This window comes from Triticum urartu, chromosome 2 (genome assembly GCF_003073215.2).
Source record: "Triticum urartu cultivar G1812 chromosome 2, Tu2.1, whole genome shotgun sequence".
Classification (NCBI taxonomy): Eukaryota; Viridiplantae; Streptophyta; class Magnoliopsida; order Poales; family Poaceae; genus Triticum; species Triticum urartu.
The window spans coordinates 34,714,448-34,732,003 of record NC_053023.1 but is presented as its reverse complement, the minus strand read 5'-3'; the positions used below and the strand labels follow the sequence as shown (position 1 = coordinate 34,732,003).

Sequence of the window (17,556 nt, the reverse complement as noted above, 5' to 3'; positions counted from 1 at the left end):
TAGTTGACTAGCTCATTGATCAATAGATGGTTATGGTTTTTTGACCATGGACATTGGATGTCGTTGATAACGGGATCACATCATTAGGAGAATGATGTGATGGACAAGACCCAATGCTAAGCATAGCACAAGATCGTATAGTTCGTTTGCTGAAGCTTTTCTAATGTCAAGTATCATTTCCTTAGACCATGAGATTGTGCAACTCCCAGATACCGTACGAATGCTTTGGGTGTGCCAAACGTCAAAACGTAACTGGGTGGCTATAAAGCCACATTACGGGTATCTCCGAAAGTGTCTGTTGAGTTGGCACGAATCGAGACTAGGATTTGTCACTCCGTGTGACGGAGAGGTATCTCTGGGCCCACTCGGTAAGACATCATCATAATGAGCTCAATGTGACCAAGGAGTTGATCACGGGATGATGTGTTACGGAACGAGTAAAGAGACTTGCCAGTAACGATATTGAACAAGGTATAGGGATACCGACGATCGAATCTCGGGCAAGTGTCATACCGGTAGACAAAGGGAATTGTGTACGGGATTGATTGAATCCCCGACATCGTGGTTCATCCGATGAGATCATCATGGAACATGTGGGAACCAACATGGGTATCCAGATCCCGCTGTTGGTTATTGGCCGGAGAGATGTCTCGGTCATGTCTGCATGATTCCCGAACCCGTAGGGTCTACACACTTAAGGTTCGGTGACGCTAGAGTTGTTATGGGAAATAGTATGCAGTTACCAAATGTTGTTCGTAGTCCTGGATGAGATCCCGGACGTCACGAGAAGTTACGGAATGGTCCGGAGGTGAAGATTTATATATGGGAAGTCATCATATAGTCACCGGAAGTGTTCGGGGGTTTATCGGTATTGTACCGGGACCACCGAAGGGGTTCCGAGGGTCCACTAGGAGGGTCCACCTGCCCAGGAGGGCCCTATGGGTTGTATGTGGAAGGAAACCAGCCCCTAAGTGGGCTATGCGCCATTCCCCCCTAGGGCCCATGCGCCTAGGGTTGGGGAGGACCCTAAAGGGGGCGCCCCCCTTGGCTTGGGGGGCAAGCCCCCTCCCCTTGGCCGCCGCCCCCCTCTAGATCTCATCTAGAGGGGCCGGCCCCCTTCCCCTTCGCCCTATAAATAGAGGGGTGGAGGGAGGGCAGCAGCACCACATCCAAGGCGCAGCCCTCCCTCTCCCAACACCTCCTCCTCCTCCTCCGTTGAGCTTGGTGAAGCCCTGCCGGAGAACTGCGAGCTCGACCACCACGCCGTCGTGCTGCCGGAGTTCTTCCCCAACTTATGCTTCCCTCTTGCTGGATCAAGAAGGAGGAGACGTCCCCGGGCTGTACGTGTGTTGAACGCGGAGGCGCCATTGTTCGGCGCTTAGATAGGAATCAACCGCGATCTGAATCACTGCGAGTACGACTCCTTCATCCGCGTTCTTGTAACGCTTCCGTTTTGCGATCTTCAAGGGTATGAAGATACACTCCCTTCTCTCTCGTTGCTAGTCTCTCCATAGGTTGATCTTGATGATGCGTAGAATTTTTTTAATTTCTGCAACGATCCCCAACAAAATAACAGTAGGAAAACATGACGCAAAATAGACGTATCAGAAGCCCGCGCGGCATACAGCTGGGCCACGGGCTCCAGGTGGGGGAGGCTCAGCCTTCGGCGTTGCCTCCATCGCGGCGCTCCCTGATGGTCCTCTGCTCCGTCTCACGCTCCTTTGCCGCTAGTCCGTGTTGCGCCTCCTTGACTGACGTTTTTTCGGCCGTCAGCTCGGCGCGGCGGCACTGGTGAGTCTCCCTTGCTCAGAGCATCAGGATGGGGTGACAGCCCCCCATCCTGCTCCTAGTGGTGTGTGTGGTGTGGCCTGGAGCCTGGGTGGCCGCGGCTTGGCATCGGCGTGCTGGTGCTTGGGTGCCAGATCTGGCCCGCTGGCTTCTATTGTTGGAGAGGAAGGTGTGGCTCTGACATGGCGATGGCGTCACCATCACGTTGCAGGTGTTTGAGCCAGCGGGTTTGCAAGTCGAAGACGCTATTATCGGATTTCGAGGGGTGCGGAGTTTGGGTTGCTCCGGGCGAAAGCCTGATGACGTTGCATTTGTGGACATTGCTTACCCCCTTGGAGGTCGTCGTGGAGCTCTCCTCTCTCCTCAATCTTGGATCTCATCTTCAGGTGAAGACCTTGGCCCTGCTGTGCAGGGTTGGACGACAGCGTCGATCACGCCGCTTCCCCTCCTGTGGGTGTCATCTTGAAGATGGTGATTCCTAGCGTGCTTTCCTAGGGCAGGACATACACAATATCATGATTGGCGGCGGTTCATTCACGATGTGGAGGGTCAGGGTGATGACCTGTTTGACTACGATATTGGTGGTGCGCATTGTAGAGTCGCGGTAGGGCTTCGATAGTCGACTCTTCCCGGCGTGTCCGACTAGTTCCTCTTGGTCTCGTTGTGGCGTGGCGGAGTCGGAGCTACCTCAGAAGAGCCTAGGCGGCAACGATGACGGATGCTCGGTGGTTTCCGAGGATGTCTTCGTCGGCGCGAGCCCTGTATATTTCTTCTGCAATTGGTCGTCCTCGAAGTCGGAGTTGTCTCGTTGATGTCCTGATGGCCAACTGTTTGGCATAGGTTGATGCGGACTTTGTGCAGGTTGTTGCATTTGTGCCTCGCTGATGGGGATTTGCGGTGAAGTCGGAGGAGTGATGACGTTGACGCCTGTAGTCTGCCCCGACGGTGCTTCTCTCACGGCGGCATGTGTGGGTCTTGTGTGGATAGCCAGGTTAAGCCTGTGTTGTCGTGGGATGTAGTGGTTTTTTTTTTCGATTTCTACAATTAACCGGGCAATTCTTCTCTTCTTTATTAACGAAACGAGGCAAAGTCGAATGAAAAAACAGAACGCTTCCACCCGACTCGCCGCGCTAGGATTGTCTCGACCCACTCCCGCCGTCGCCGCCGCCGCGGGCAGTTCCTCCGCCCCCCTCCTCCCTCCATGGGAAGCACCGGCTAGCCGCCTTCCCTTCCCCCGCCAGCTGCTCCGCCTGCGCCTGCCCCCGCTCTGCTCCGCCGCCTGCTCCTCCCTACCCCCTGACGCCGCATTCGACCGTCCCCCACGCCCCGACGCCCCAGTCCCCTGCGCCGTCAGGTGGACGCGGTCGCCAACGCCAACTGGTTCCAGGTTGACGTTGAGCCGAGCGCTGTGTTCCTCTCCATCCTCTACGTGTTACAGTTCAATTCGTTGTCAAAGTTGCATCATGCCCCACACATAGTCCGCATGTATAATTTGTTAATTTGGTTATATTGGCACGTATCCTGATGAACATAGATCCAGCCCGACCCTTTGTGCATATAGTGAGAGATGAGAAGGCTGTCCTATTTTTTCTTTGACCTGACTAGTATTGTTCAGTAACAAAGATATATTTTTTAGTATGTTGTGCTTGTACCCGTGTTGTTGTATGTACATGATTATCCAATTTTCTAGTGCCATTTTGCTAGTATGCTGTAGAGACTAGTTCACTTTTCTTTCTTATGTAAATGCCTTTTGCTCTACTCTATTCTGAGCCACATATATGCCTAAACTTCGTTATGGCTCATTGCAACATTGATGATTGCTTCAACTTCTTTATGATCCATTGTTAACATTGATAATTGTATTCCCTTTTTTTTATAATTGTATCTAATTCTCTTAGATATTTAATGATTTCATTTATCAACCAGCTTTGCAAGATTTCCTTGGTAAGATATACTAATTCACCCTGCAGTCAGTGGATTGATAGTATGAACTGACACTAAACGTTTAAATAGGAGAATATGAACTGCAGTCTGGGTAATTAGAGCTATTTATGAGAGACATAGTCTCCTATTTTTGTGTGTTTAGTGTTTGCATTTTGTTGCTTCTGTCAAATAACTTGGATCACCCTTGAAATCAAAACCCTCGAAGATTTTGTGGGTATCTTGTTATTGTATGGTACATGTATTTTTATAAGTATTTTTATAAGTATTTGTGTATAATAATGAAAAAAAATTGACATTGTTTTGCAGTTTTAACATGGATCCCAACATGAAGCAGCTTCAAGGGACTCTGATTGACATAGAAACAGACGCGGAGCAACTTCTTCTGGCAAGGCATCAGGTCTGTCGGTGCTACTGGCTTTTGCTATTCATGCTAGAAGTCTCAGTATTGATTTGTTTTGATCTGTTCTGTGTATGATCAGCTAGTGGAGAACGATAGGATGAGGAATGCTAACAGGGAGGCCCTAACGGCCCTCCGGAAAAAAGCCAAGACAACTAAAACCAGTGTCCCATCTCCATTTGAGATCGTAATGAAAGAGATGGAAGGAACTTCCGCCAAACAGCTAGTGAAGGAGATATGCTCAACTTGCGGGAATCACGACCCCAAAGAACATACCTGGCTAATGTTTCCAGGCTCAGATATTTTGGCTCGTGTTCCATTTCATGTAGCGCACACTGTTCTGGATAAAGGTATTTACCTTCTTGGATCTTGATCCATGCAATCTGATTTATTTCAATTTACTACTGAAGTAGATTTGATATAGGTTTGCACCAACAACTCTGCCATCGATTTCAATATTCAGGTGGATCATGCTTTCAAAATTTATTCCCATGTGTTGTTAATCCACTATGCGGTTTAAATTAGCTATTGTATTTTGTTGTATTCACCAAAAGTCATTGTTGAGCTCAAGGATGTGGGCTTTCGATACCATCGGCACGTGAAGTAGTGATTGGAGTCGCTGTCTGCTCTGTTCTAAGCTTGCATTTTATCTGCAACCTCTTCTGAACGCAAACTGTTAACATGGTATTTTGCAAAAGCTTATTTAGCCAAATGCGTGAATTATCTTCAAAAATTATGTCTCTGATGTTCATGGTCTTGATTGTCACTGTTTTTGCTAAACTTTTGGGGATTTTTGTTTTCAAGAATATCTTGTTGTAGGACCGTTTCCACTTCAACGTTCAAAATTGGATCTCTTTCTGTTTGAACCCTCCATCAACTATATATATGCTTGTGTGCCCGAATGGAAGCACACCCGACGACGCACGAGCTGGTTCAAGCTCGTGGCGTGGCGGAGCCATGTGCGGTATGCACATTTAGCAACACCAAAATTGTGGAATCACAACTATATATATGCTTGTCTAGCTTGTTGAGATTGTGCTGATGATTGTGATATCCAAACAATGCAGATCAAGAGCATCTAGACTACGAGACCAAGAAGCTGCAAAGCTTTGTCAAGGAGAAATCGTCTGCGATCTCCGAGAAAGGCGCCCTCGCGGACAAGATCAGCCCGGGCATCGTGAGATCCCTCGTCAGCCTTGCAGATAAACCTAAGTAGTAGGCGCATGGCGCAAGAGGTGAATGAATCATGTCTGCCGTTCCCAGTCCTAGACAACTCGAATGTCTCCTGAGATGAAGCTCCCGCCGGGTTCACCAACCGTGTTTATTAACAGTCCCAATGCTTTTTTACCCGTGTCCCGGTTTGGTTTTGCCTTGCTGTGAGATTTGGTTGCTGCTACGAATGAGAGAAGTGTAGTCGATCGGCATTTAACCCTTGTTATCTATCATCACTAGGTGTGGTGTGTTGGCAAACCTGAGTCCTGAGCCTGAACCTGTTCCTGCACCCTGTTATCTTCATCCACATGAAGTTGTAACAGTATGTATGCCGGGAAAGGTTTTTTTTTTTCTCTAAAATTGTGTACCCTTCTTAAGTGAGGACATGCTTATACGGTGGGCGGGAAAGGTCTTTTTTTCTCTTCGATGACATGTTTATCTGTGGGCTGTGGTGAATCTGAAATTCAAACGACGGTTTCCATGCGCAGGTAGGTATAGATATGAAGGACAAGTTGAGAAAGATGGGGAGGCACTAAGGATGAATGTGCCTGGACATGGAGAGCCATGCGGTTGGCAGATATTGCCCTTTGCACCTGTAGGAGGCATATGCATGCACTGTATATAGAGCGGCAATGAGGTTGGCAACCTTCAATGGTGCGAAGGGCATGAGATATCTTGGCCTTTTGGTGTGAGGGTGAGGGGGAGGAGCCCAGCACAGCACTTTTTGCTGTATCTCTGGTAGCCAAGCCATGATCCGCTGTTTTCTGTAAGTAACTAACTGATGAAGTTTGCGATGATGATGATGATGATGATGCCTGGCTGTAGCTTCTTGAGAGCCTGTGCCATTCTTCTTCTTCTTCTGTCTGCATCATGCATCTGGTGCATACTGTGAGTAGCATCTTTTCTTTGTCGTTAAATGCGACTGATGCCAAGTCGTCGTCTTCTTTTGTTTTTCTGGGAGGATGGGAATTACGAGGCAGACGTCTGCATCTGGCGGGTGGGCCTCGCCGGTGTCGGTGCGGCGGATTAGCTGATCAGATCCAACCCACCTCTCTGACTTAACGCAAATGCATTTCCTTAATTAAGTCCTTAAGGCTAAGCATGAGAAAGGGACGGCGATGGCCGGCATGCATCACATGACGACAGAGAGAGAGAGCCGAGGGCGCATGTGATCCCATACGTTGACGTCTCCGTTCGCTTGCTCGCCCGCTGATGTTAGTTAGCTGTACCAAACCCCAACGGTCCAGATCGTCCGTGCAGCGCAGCCGAGCATTAACGTACGTGCACGCCGCGGAAACAAAAACCAAAACCAAAAACCAAAAACCAAAGCAATCAATGAATCTGGATGCAAACAAACATTGGATCTTTCTTTGAACTTTTTCATGGGGCCACGTTTGCAGCAATGAATATGCTGTACGGCCTTTCGCGGCTCGTCTCATGATGCTGCCGTGGCTCTTTTGCCTCTTCTTTCTACGTGGAGTATACAAGTGGGTGGATCATTGCCGGTTATGGGTGGCGATGATGGGGGAACAAAGCGGAATATGGGTCATTTTGGAAGAGAGCATTGCAAAGAACACTGGGTAGCACTGGCGGAGCTACGGTTAAAAATGTTGGGCGGGCCAAACGGATTAGGCTATAGGGGATCCCGAATTTTAGTTCAAATTTACCTTCACTCCTTTGTATATTGGTCTAGGGCTAGGCAGTCCATGGCATTGTTTTGTTTGTGTGTAGCTCCGCCATTGCCGGGTAGAGCAGCGTGTGGCGCCTCTCTTTTGATTCAAGGATTTCAATCATAGTTTCTTATGGGAGCCCTTTGGATCATAGGACTTGGGTGATAAGATTACTATGGAATACGTTCATTTTCCCCTAATTCAATAGGAATCTTATGAAATCTCTTGACACTATCTTTTTCCTCCTTAAGAAGTCCAATGCACCTGCACTCCGCCACTCTCTCTCTCTCTCTACTCTCCCACATCAATCCTCTGAAATTCCCATGTTTTCTCCTGGAATCTCTTAACACTACGATGAATTCTTATGGAATCTTATGAAATCTCTTAACACTTTTTGTTCCTTTAGAATTTTCTGGGTTTTGATATATTATAGGAACTCATAGTACATGACATCTTAATCCTATGTTTTTTTTTCCATTCCTATGTTTTCTACAACCCATAGGAGTGGGGATTCTACTAGGGGGGCTTCTATAGGCTTAAGCCTGCCCTCTAAAAATCCCATTTCAGCTAAATATACCACTTGACAATTATATTGAGGTGCTTTACATGCCACAATTACAATGTACTCCCTCCGTATCAAAATATAACACGTTTTTTGACACTATCTGAGGGAGTACATGCTAATTAGGCTTAGAAACTTGATGTTTTGGGCCTATCCTTCATTGTCATGCTAGATCCGTCACTGGGTTTGGGGGAGACTAAAATAGAATTTGCCTTTTAGGTGAAATCGAAGGATCAAACTAAACTACCAAAGATTCTTATTTGCACAATCCAAAAAATTCTGAAATAATTTGACAATATACCTAGGGTGTATGTCTATGGTTCCAAAAGAAATCAGCTAAAACTCGACCTACATTTTAGAGATTCAAAAGAGACAAATTCGACGGAGAACAATGTCGTCTTTGGGTGAATAGTATTTGACACTATTCATATGCGATTCTGTCTTCTTTGGTTCTCTAAGTGTAGACTGAATTAGGAGCCGAAACTTGTTGGGGTTGCACATCATACATGGATGGTGTATGGATGTCCGCAAATATTTTGCCTTTTTTTCAGAAAGACCTCATTGATCTCTCACCAAAAGCCAAACCCTATACTAGTTGCCAGAGAGCGAGGAAAACTCGCGAGAGAGGTCGGAGAGTAAGTGAGGACTTGGGGAGGCTAAATTTCGTGTTTTGACCATTTTCTGATATCTATTCGAGATCTGACCCTAGTTTGAAAAAAAATCGAGATCTGACCCTTTTGCTACCGCCAGGGTCCATGGCGGTAGGGTGTAACAGCCTACTGCCAGGGACCTTGGCGGTAGGGAACATCCCTACCGCCAAATAGAATGGCGGTAGCATGTACAACCCTACCTCCAAGGTGCTCGGCGGTAGGCACGAGCACACACTGTGTTCAATACTTAGCAATTGCGATAGGCATGCAACCCTACCGCCAGGGACCTTGGCGGTAGGCAGTTATACCCTACCACCATGGACCCTGACGGTAGCAAAAGGGTCAGATCTCGAAAAAAAATTCAAACTAGGGTCAGATCTCGAAAAAAAATTCAAACTAGGGTCAGATCTTGAATAGGTATCAAAAAAGGGTCAAAACACGAAATTTAGCCACTTGGGGAGTCCTGAGGACTTGGGAGTAATGAAACCATGATCTTGCTTGCCCCACCTATTTTTGCCTACTTTTGTGCCTAATTTTTGAACAGCATATTATATATATAGAAATAAACACATGAGAACATAGTTCATCAACCGCAAATTGAGGCTGACCCTACACGTTCTACCCCTCTGGTGCCATGTGCAGTTTACTCCCATTTATTTACAAGGCTCCTGGAGGACCAACTGGCGATGGAAGACAAAGCACGAGGGCTTGACTGACAAAAGCGCAGTCCCCCCCCTACCTCTTCCCTACAGGCCAGGGCCACGGGCTCAACAGAGAAAGAGAGTGAGAGAGACGAGGAGCAGAGTTTCCTCGCTCAGCCTCCTGCCCGTGCTCACTCACTGCTCACCTCCCCCGTCTTGTCCAAAAGATCCCCGGCCCATCCCCCCCACCCCGCCCCCCCCGCCCAGATGGGGGGACTCCGCCGCGGCGGAGGCACGGACGGCCTCCACTCCCACCGCCGCCGCCGCCACCACAGCCCCAGCCACAATGCCCCGCCCCATCTCGCCGCCGGTACGCCTCCCCCCTGCACCCTTCTTCTCCCTCTGCTCATTTTCGCCTCATTTTATCTCCGAATCCATATCTTGGATTCGCTCATGGGCGCTCCAATGCCGAGCCGGTCCCTTCCAGAGATTTCATTTTTCCTTTCCTTTGCCTTGCCCGCTTTTGGAGCGGCAGCTTGGGGTTCTTGTGACCGGCCATCGGCATTAGCTCCTGGCCTAACAAGTTTCGCTTTTCCTCTTCCCGTTTTGCTCCTTACCCCATCCTCTCTTCCAAGCAATGCGTTCCCCATGAGCACAGAGAGTTCTGGTTCCAGGGCCTTCATCCATCCGTGAGGGGACAAGAGAAAGAAAGACAGACAGATTCGTGCCCTTGTCTTTTCGGAGGCACCATCGAATCACTTCTCCTGTAGTCAAATTGTCCTGCCCACGACATCTTCGCGCGAATTCATGGCGATGTGCTTTGGATTCTTTTCCTGGTCGCCGCTCGCCAGTTAGTAAATTATTCCCAGTCCCGCCAGATCACGCGAAACAGGCCGTATTTCCCGGAACATGGCGCCATTCTCAAGGTCAGAAACTGTGCCAAGAAATGTATACTATCCTAGTGATGCGCCCACATGTTCACGGAGCACCATGAAGCTTCGTTGACAATAGGGATTCCATACTCTAATCAGCAATAAACAAACAAATATGTCGGCTTAAACAAACTTGGGTTGTTTAACATCTGACAGGTACATTTTACTGTACTCACTAGCTGGGGGGGCTAAGCAGTGTTGGGAGTAGTAAATCTGTACTAAAAATAAGCTCTGTCTGGCCATTGTGTCGGATCCAAGTTAACAGTACTGCTCGTATACGGTATATGTACCTACGCACTATCCGTTGGATGGTTGGTCGTACATAGCTTAGCTTGTAGGAGTATTTATGTATATCTTGCATCGTTGCTGATTCCGGATCTATCACTGTCCTGCGCCCACCCACCATTCATCAGCTCTGGAAGTATACTGGCACAGAGTGGCTTCAGAGACATCTGCCATTCTTACCACAATCCTAGCTTGGCAACTACACATATTGGTAATAACATATCGGTTCTCCCTATCCGTCTGCGTTACCTCTGATCGCGATGTGCTTTGTTACTTTTGCCACCCTGAACTGTCCCTGTGGAGTTTATTCATCGCTGTCTTTATCTTTGATTCAGGAGTTGGATCCTCGAGCAAACAAGGAGGCGAACCTGGGATGCATTCCAATTCCTTGGTGAGTGGTGTGGTTTTATCTTTTAAAAGTTTCTAGTTTTTACCATGATGTAGGTAAAGCAAAAAATATAAGCTAAGCCTACGAAAACCATATAGCAAGTTAGCAGTTGACTTAACTGAGGCAACCTCTTGCACAGCTTAAAGTAAAAGCGGAATTAGTTAGTAGTACTTTGTTCTGTAGTAATTAGTTTGAGCATGTAAAAAAGGGTTAAGCATGTCAAATGATCTATTGTTTTCAAGCTTCTGTCTGCACGACATTTTATCAGAGAACCAAATAGCCAAGTTTTTCACGGTTCAATTCTCTGTTCTCTTTTGCTACTAAAGCTATATCTTCATTTCTTACTACGCAGTTCAGTGTGTGATATCATTTCAAGAGCAAACCAACAATCTCCGATCTAATGTTTTTTTTCCTTTTCTCAGTTTGATGGGAGCAGGCTTTGTACACCCAAAAGAGCCGGTCGCACCCCAATGAAAATGCTAATAGACGACGACGTCTATAGAGATGTCACTGCTAGGCACACATCGCCTGGTGTTGTGGGAAGGCTTATGGGCCTTGACATAATGCCTTCACTTGGAGTTCATAGCAAAGATACATGTAATGGGGACCGTTCACAGGGCAGGTCGCCAGGGAGTTACAGTGATATATCAGGGCATTGTAGTGACAAATATGCTTTCTCGGGAGATGTTCCGCGTAGGGCAAGCACTGATGAGATTCCAGAATTCAAAGATGTTTTTGAGGTAATGGAGACCACCAGAACCAAGAACCGAAACCGTAACACTTGTCCTGGACATGACAGGGTTAACTGTGCTGACCTTAATTTTGTAAGGCAGAAGTTTATGGATGCAAAACGCCTTTCCACTGATGAATCTTTTCAGAGATCGAAAGAGTTCAATGGTGCGCTAGAGGCATTGGTGTCAAATAAAGATGCTCTCATGGAAATTCTTCAAGAATCCAATAATGTTGCCGCGAGTGATCTGTCCGGTCTCGGTTGTCCTCCATCCTCTGGCGTAAACCGGATCACGCTGTTGAAACCATCCAGAAGAAGTAAGTTTATTGATGCAGATATTGTGTATCCACCAGAAGATGACACTGAACGGTGCTTCCACTCACCAAAAGAAGCAAAGCATTCTCCAAGGAAGCCTCATAGTAACTTTTCTAGTGAAGCTCCCAAAGAAGAAACTGGCTCTTTGAGACAAAAATTGTCTAGGTCAAGCTACAGGGAGAACATCGATAAGCGCATTTCTCCCACTCGGATTGTTGTCTTGAAACCATGGCTCGATAAAAATCTGAACATGGAAGGAGCATTTCCAATAACCAATGACATGTTCTGCTCCAGTTACAGAAGGACCCAAGCATGCCTAGATGATGGCATTCAAAGGCAGAATGCAGAAGAATCCATGCCTCAGATCTCCACAGCACACTCCGATGCACGACGCCAAAGAGCAAAGGGGTCCAGAGAAATTGCTCGGGAGGTTTCAGCACAGATGAAGACAGCTGCTGTCAGGGGAGGTACAAATGGAAAACAGAAACTCAGTCCAGATATTGGGACGTCGAACCGGGATGAGCAGGTGTCTTTGTTGACATCCATGGCTAAGCTAAAAAGTTCGGCAGCATTGCAAAGACCTTCTGGTCCACATGATGCCCCGGATGGTTCTTGCGCAGGGACTTCACCGACACATTCAGCTAAGAGATCCATCAGGAAGGAAGCAAGGAGACGCCTAGCAGACAGATGGAAGACGACTCAGCAACATCAACATCCATCACAAGATGGTAATGCTACATTCAGCACACTTGGGGACATGCTTGCTCTGTCTGACAAAGAGACCTCAAAGTTTACTTCAGGGGCAGCAGCTAGCCGGCAATGGCCAGAGGGCGAGTCACATAGGGATGTGATGCCAGGATCATGTGGTTATCCTCTTGGTATCAGCAGCAATGATGGCTGGAAAGATGACAGCATATGTGGCTTAACAAGGCTGGAGTCTGTTTCTACTTCATCCATCAACCGAGGGAGTCCGAAATCGAGCAGCAGAAAAGCAAGTTGCACACACGGTGAATATTCTATGGCAGAGAACATCATCGGATCAGGGCCTTATGATTCTGAGGATCTGCATCAGGACAGACCAAGGAGATCGTTATTCAGAAGTTCGACATATCGCTCTGATGAAAGCGATGTGCAGTCTCTGGATGAGGTGCAAAGTGTGGTGACCGAGCGCGAGATCCATGTGAATTTTGAAGAACCAACTTACACCGGTGCAGTGCCAGAGCTATCTGAAACTGGAGGAAGACTTGTGCACGGTGGAAATTCTGGCCATTTAGATAGCAGCCGTGCAGTTCCAGAATGGCAGGGGGAGGCGCAGTCTTCTGCACAGAACATGATGCTGGACCAAGAGCACGCATTCGCAGCAGATGACCATTTTATTGTCCCTAGTCCTAGATATTCAGCGTCTCAGGTATGTTCATTTTATGCGAGTCAAGTTTCTTGGAAGTATGGCTAAGCATTCTTTGCATATACTATATGGGTTTATGAGTAAACTGAAGGTTTTTGTTTGGTCTATGAATTACTAATTTATAGTTCTTCTGCACTCAGATTGAGGGGAATGGGCACGACCGATGTGATGATAACGAAGCTCCATCCGATCATCTGACAGAACTAGTATCCGTCGTGAGCTCCAACGAAGACGAACAACCTAGTCCGGTGTCCGTCCTCGGATCGTCCGTGGACGCCGAGGACTGTTGTTCAGGAGGTTTTGAGAAGATAAGCGCAGACCTTCAAGGCAAGTGCAGAAACACGCACACTGCTGCCAAACCACTTCCCTGTCACACTTTCCATATCACTCACTTGACTTCTGTCTGCTACAGGGCTCAGGATGCAACTTCGGCTGCTCAAGATGGAGGCGACGGGCGACGCAGATGACGACACCGACCTCGCCTTGTTCAGTGACGACGACGAAACCGCCGCGAGCTGCGAGCTGGTCAACGAAAGCGCGCCGACAACGTCCCGTGCTTTCCGGGACGAAGACGAGAGGGACTTCTCCTATGTGGCTGACATGCTCACGTTTCTAGCCAGCCGGAGCTCCGAGCACGACCTCCTGCTCGGCGCGCGCTATCTGTCACCGGGGTCTCCGGCGCGCGGCGACGCGTACGACGAGCTCGAGAGGAAGTACGGCGAGCTCGTCCTGTGGGCGCGGCCCGAGAGGCGGCTCCTCTTCGACCTGGCGAACGACGTGCTCGTCGAGGTGGTCGCCTGCTGGACGCAGTGCGGCGGCCAGCAGGGGCTGGCGGGGAGGTGTCGGCTGGGCATGGAGTGGGACATGGAGAGGGTCGTGGAGGAGGTGTGGGAGAGGGTGCGCCGGCAGCGGCGCGAGACGGAGGGCTTCCAGGAGGAGAAGCTGATGGGGGTGGCGTGGCTGGACTGCGAGGACGTCACTGATGAGATGGTGGAGGACATTGGGAGCATGCTGGGTGAGGATCTCCTGGAGGAGGCCATAGCTGACCTGTATCTGCTGGACCTTTTTGGTTAAGGGAGGAGGAGCTTTCATGCTGCATTTTTTGAGATAAATAATAAAAGCACCCTTTATGGAAAAAATAGGAAGGAGGTTCATTTCGTCGATTTCGCAACCGGGAAAATTTGGGATTTGTGAAAGTGGTGCTAGTGTCTTGGGTTTTGCTCGGTTTAAGAAATTGTTAGTGGAAGCAAAACTCTGTAGCTTGTTTATGCCAGCCCAGGTAGACTGGTGGCTGATGCAGATGTAATATTCCAGTTCCGTGTATCTATATTCTACATATATATAGTGACGATAATCGACGGTGATGAATGTAATTATTTATATATATGGCAGCAGCCATTTTTTTTTTCTTCTGGGTGATGTGCATTTTCGAGTATGGATTCAGTAATCAGCTGGTGGTATGTTGGTGTCATAAGCAAGGTTGCCTTGGTGAGCCGTTGCTGTCGTCAGTTTTCGCGTATATGTAGCAAGGAGGGATGTATGATGCACCGAGTGACCGCATAGCGCAGTGGATTAGCGCGTCTGACTTCGGATCAGAAGGTCGTGGGTTCGACTCCCACTGTGGTCGCAAATTTTTTGTACTGAATACTAAACTCCTCCATTAGAAATTTCCACTCAACTCCTCCACCGCAAAATCTTTTTCTCTTCGCGCTCTGTTATTTTGTTATTGATTTGCATTAGATATCACCACTTAATTCCTCTGCTGTGAATCCTAATTATTATTTGTTACTAGTCTTTTTTTGGGAATAAATGAGATTTTTATTGCTCAACCACGGGGACTACAATCATACCGATGTACCAACTCAATCTCATTTGGTCCAGACCGTAGCCAAACTGCCGTACGCACATGATGATGCCCTATCTGATCTAGCCTGTGCTACATTATTACATTTTTGTCAAATAGTCTTTTTTGTTACTATAGTTTGCATTGCAAATGACCACTTGCTTCCACTCACCACTGTGAATTCTCTTTTCTGCAGATTAACTTTTTCATGCTCTAATTTTTGTACCCATACTTAATTTTCCAACAGAAATCACCTCTTAGTCCCTCTACTGCAAATTCTCTCTTTTTTATTTTCACGCCCTGTTTTTCTCTTATTGATTTGCATTAGAAATCACCACTTACTTCCTCTGTTGTGGTCACGATTATTGTTGGTACTGAATACTAAAATTTCCACTAGAAATCACCTCTTAATCTCTCTACTGCAAATTCTCTCGTTTTATTTTCACTCTGTTCTTTTGTTGTTGATTTGTATCAGAGACCACCACCTAATTCCTCTACTGTGAATTCTATTAATTCTTGTTAATAATCTGCATTAGAAATGACTGCTTGCTTCCTCTCACAACCATGAATTCTCTTTTCTGCAGAATAACTTTTTCGTGCTCTAATTTTCTCCATTTCTATTAATAATTTGCATCAGAACCAGCAGTCACTTCCTCTATCCACTGAATTCTCTCCTCTACGCGACAACTGTTCCATGCTCTCTAATCGTTGAAGATCAATCGTATCACACGCTAAGAGTTTATTACAATTCTAGCATGGGACTACTGAACCGAAGCTCAAACAATTTTACTTGAACGAACCAATGGTCGATCAGGCTTGCAGTTCTCGGGTCTGAACCCTGAACCTGAACTTCCATGATTTACAGCGCTAGCAGTCCGGAGGCCTGGGCACAGGCTGCCACCCAGCGCAGAGCTGAATGACCTCCTTGAGCGCCGGCGACGCCGCCTCCATCGTCCACCTGTCGTAGTACTCCTCCGGCCTGAAGACGCACTCGGCGCCCGGGCCGTCGACCAGGCACGGCAACGCCCCGTGCAGGAACGCGTCGCCCTCCGACCTGATCCACCCGGCCGCCGTTTCTTCTCTGTCAGCAGCCTGCAGCAGCATTCAGCTATGTAGTCAGCTCATCTCATCTCTGTGACTAGGATGTATGCAAATGCTGAGTCTCATCTTGTCTGAAAGACTGAAACTCTGAATGCAGGTACCTTCTCTGGCATGTACTTGAAGACCGTCTTCTTATGTCCTCCTTCGTATATGTTGCACTGAGACACAATCTGCAAACGGAGACATCATTCCATTTAGATTTGATGATCTCCAAGTAAGTGTTGCCAGTTGCAAGCATTTGGAATAGCGGATGCCGGATGAAATGAGTCACCTGAGCTTCGACGCCGGCGCAGACGGCGTAGATGCCCCAGTCCCTGGTGTAGTTGTTGTAGAGGTGGACCTTGCCGAAGCGCAGGCGCGGGTGCCTCTGCCGCGTGCCGTCGAAGAAGCAGTGGTGGATGGTCACCCTGATGCACCTGTCGTCGACGTGCTTTGGGTCCGCGCCGATGAGCATCGTCTTGTCATGCCTTGCAAAGTGGCATCTGTGCAAAAATGCAGTCACATACAGGCACATGTTCATCAGCACTACAATTATCAAACGAAATGAGTGAAGAACTGAAGATGCGTGATGCTGCACACAAAAATTTAGTTGGATTGCGTCATGTTTGTACACAGAAATTTAGTTGGTGAGGAGGGGCAGTAAAAAAAAGGAACTACTAGTACCTGGAGACGGTGATGTCGGTGCTCTGGCGCGTGATGTCGATGAGCCCGTCGTCGTAGTCGGCGAGGGAGCAGCGGTCGATCCAGATGTTGGTGGAGCCGGGCTTGATCTGGATGCCGTCGACGTCGTGGCCCCGGCCGGCCTCGAACTGGAGGTTGCAGACGATGACGTGGTGGCAGTCCTTGAGCTGGAGCCCCTTGCCGGTGAGCCGGACCCGCTGCCCGCGCCCGTCGATGGTCTTGTGGGAGGAGACCGCAGGTAGGTGTGGAGGTGGATGTCGCCGGAGACCTCGAAGACGACCCACAGCGGCTCCTTGGCCCGGCACGCCTCCCGCAGCGTCCCGTGCCCGTCGTCTGCGGATCAATCGGTCGGTTCCTGTTGACAGAGTTCCGGAGCGAGATTGAAGGCGGGTAAAAAAGGGGGGACCTTGGAGGGAGGTGACGTGGTAGAGGGCGCCGTGGAGGCCCCCGATGGCGCGGCGGCCGAAGCCCTCGGCGGCGGCGGCGAGCGCGCGGAGGGTGCGGTCCGCGGCGGCGTAGGGCGTCCGCGGCTGCGGGGGGCGGTGGGCCGCCGTCGTCACCGCCCCCGGCCCCGTCTCGGCGTCCATGCCGGGGCAGGGGAGGTAGGCTGCGCCGGCGGCGGCTGGAGTCGGAGGAGGACGCGGGGGACGGTGGTCGGGGGAGGGGAAGGAGATCCAGCAGCAGTAGAGGCGGGAGAAACAGGAGGCACGGGCGCCCATGAAATTCGGCCGTGTCGGTCGGACTGTGGAGGCGAATCCAACACTCGCTCGCTCGGCACTCAACGTCTCAAACCCAAAGTCTTCCTTTTCTATTCCCCACTTCTAGAAACAAGAAAAGTCTTATTCATCTCCTATATGAAATCCCGGACCCTAAAGACACGCATACACCCCGTACCCATATAAGCGCCTCGAGAGACTGAGTCATTGAAACAACAACATCAAAGAATCTAAAATAAATCCAGAAAATATGTGAGCAACCATGTCTCCTGCCTAGAACAGAGAATCCATCCAAC

The 17,556-nt window shown here is 48.7% G+C and overlaps 2 protein-coding genes, 1 non-coding gene and 1 pseudogene across 5 annotated transcripts; 3 read left to right on the top strand and 1 right to left on the bottom strand.

Annotated features, from left to right (window-relative positions):
• The first annotated feature begins 2,890 nt into the window (after nt 1-2,890).
• On the top strand, nt 2,891-5,757 carry LOC125540882. Its single transcript, XM_048704416.1, has 4 exons — nt 2,891-3,175; nt 4,039-4,129; nt 4,212-4,479; nt 5,197-5,757. Exons 2-4 carry the CDS (start codon nt 4,046-4,048, stop codon nt 5,343-5,345), a joined length of 501 nt encoding a protein of 166 aa, XP_048560373.1. The 5' UTR covers nt 2,891-3,175; nt 4,039-4,045; the 3' UTR covers nt 5,346-5,757.
• Nucleotides 5,758-9,094: 3,337 nt separating this feature from the next.
• Nucleotides 9,095-14,303, top strand: LOC125535446. 3 transcript variants are annotated; one of them, XM_048698494.1, is made up of 5 exons: nt 9,095-9,234; nt 10,417-10,472; nt 10,892-12,922; nt 13,060-13,246; nt 13,332-14,303. In XM_048698494.1, exons 1-5 carry the CDS (start codon nt 9,132-9,134, stop codon nt 13,991-13,993), a joined length of 3,039 nt encoding a protein of 1,012 aa, XP_048554451.1. In that variant the 5' UTR covers nt 9,095-9,131; the 3' UTR covers nt 13,994-14,303. The 3 variants fall into 3 exon arrangements, with proteins under 3 accessions (XP_048554451.1, XP_048554452.1, XP_048554453.1); XM_048698495.1 differs by lacking the exon at nt 9,095-9,234 and adding an exon at nt 9,279-9,790; XM_048698496.1 differs by lacking the exon at nt 9,095-9,234 and adding an exon at nt 9,842-10,292.
• Nucleotides 14,304-14,472: 169 nt separating this feature from the next.
• TRNAR-UCG lies at nt 14,473-14,546 on the top strand. Its single transcript has one exon. It is a non-coding gene; the product is annotated as a tRNA-Arg (tRNA).
• An 806-nt stretch (nt 14,547-15,352) lies between these two features.
• LOC125540881 lies at nt 15,353-17,386 on the bottom strand (annotated as a pseudogene).
• Nucleotides 17,387-17,556: the final 170 nt, after the last annotated feature.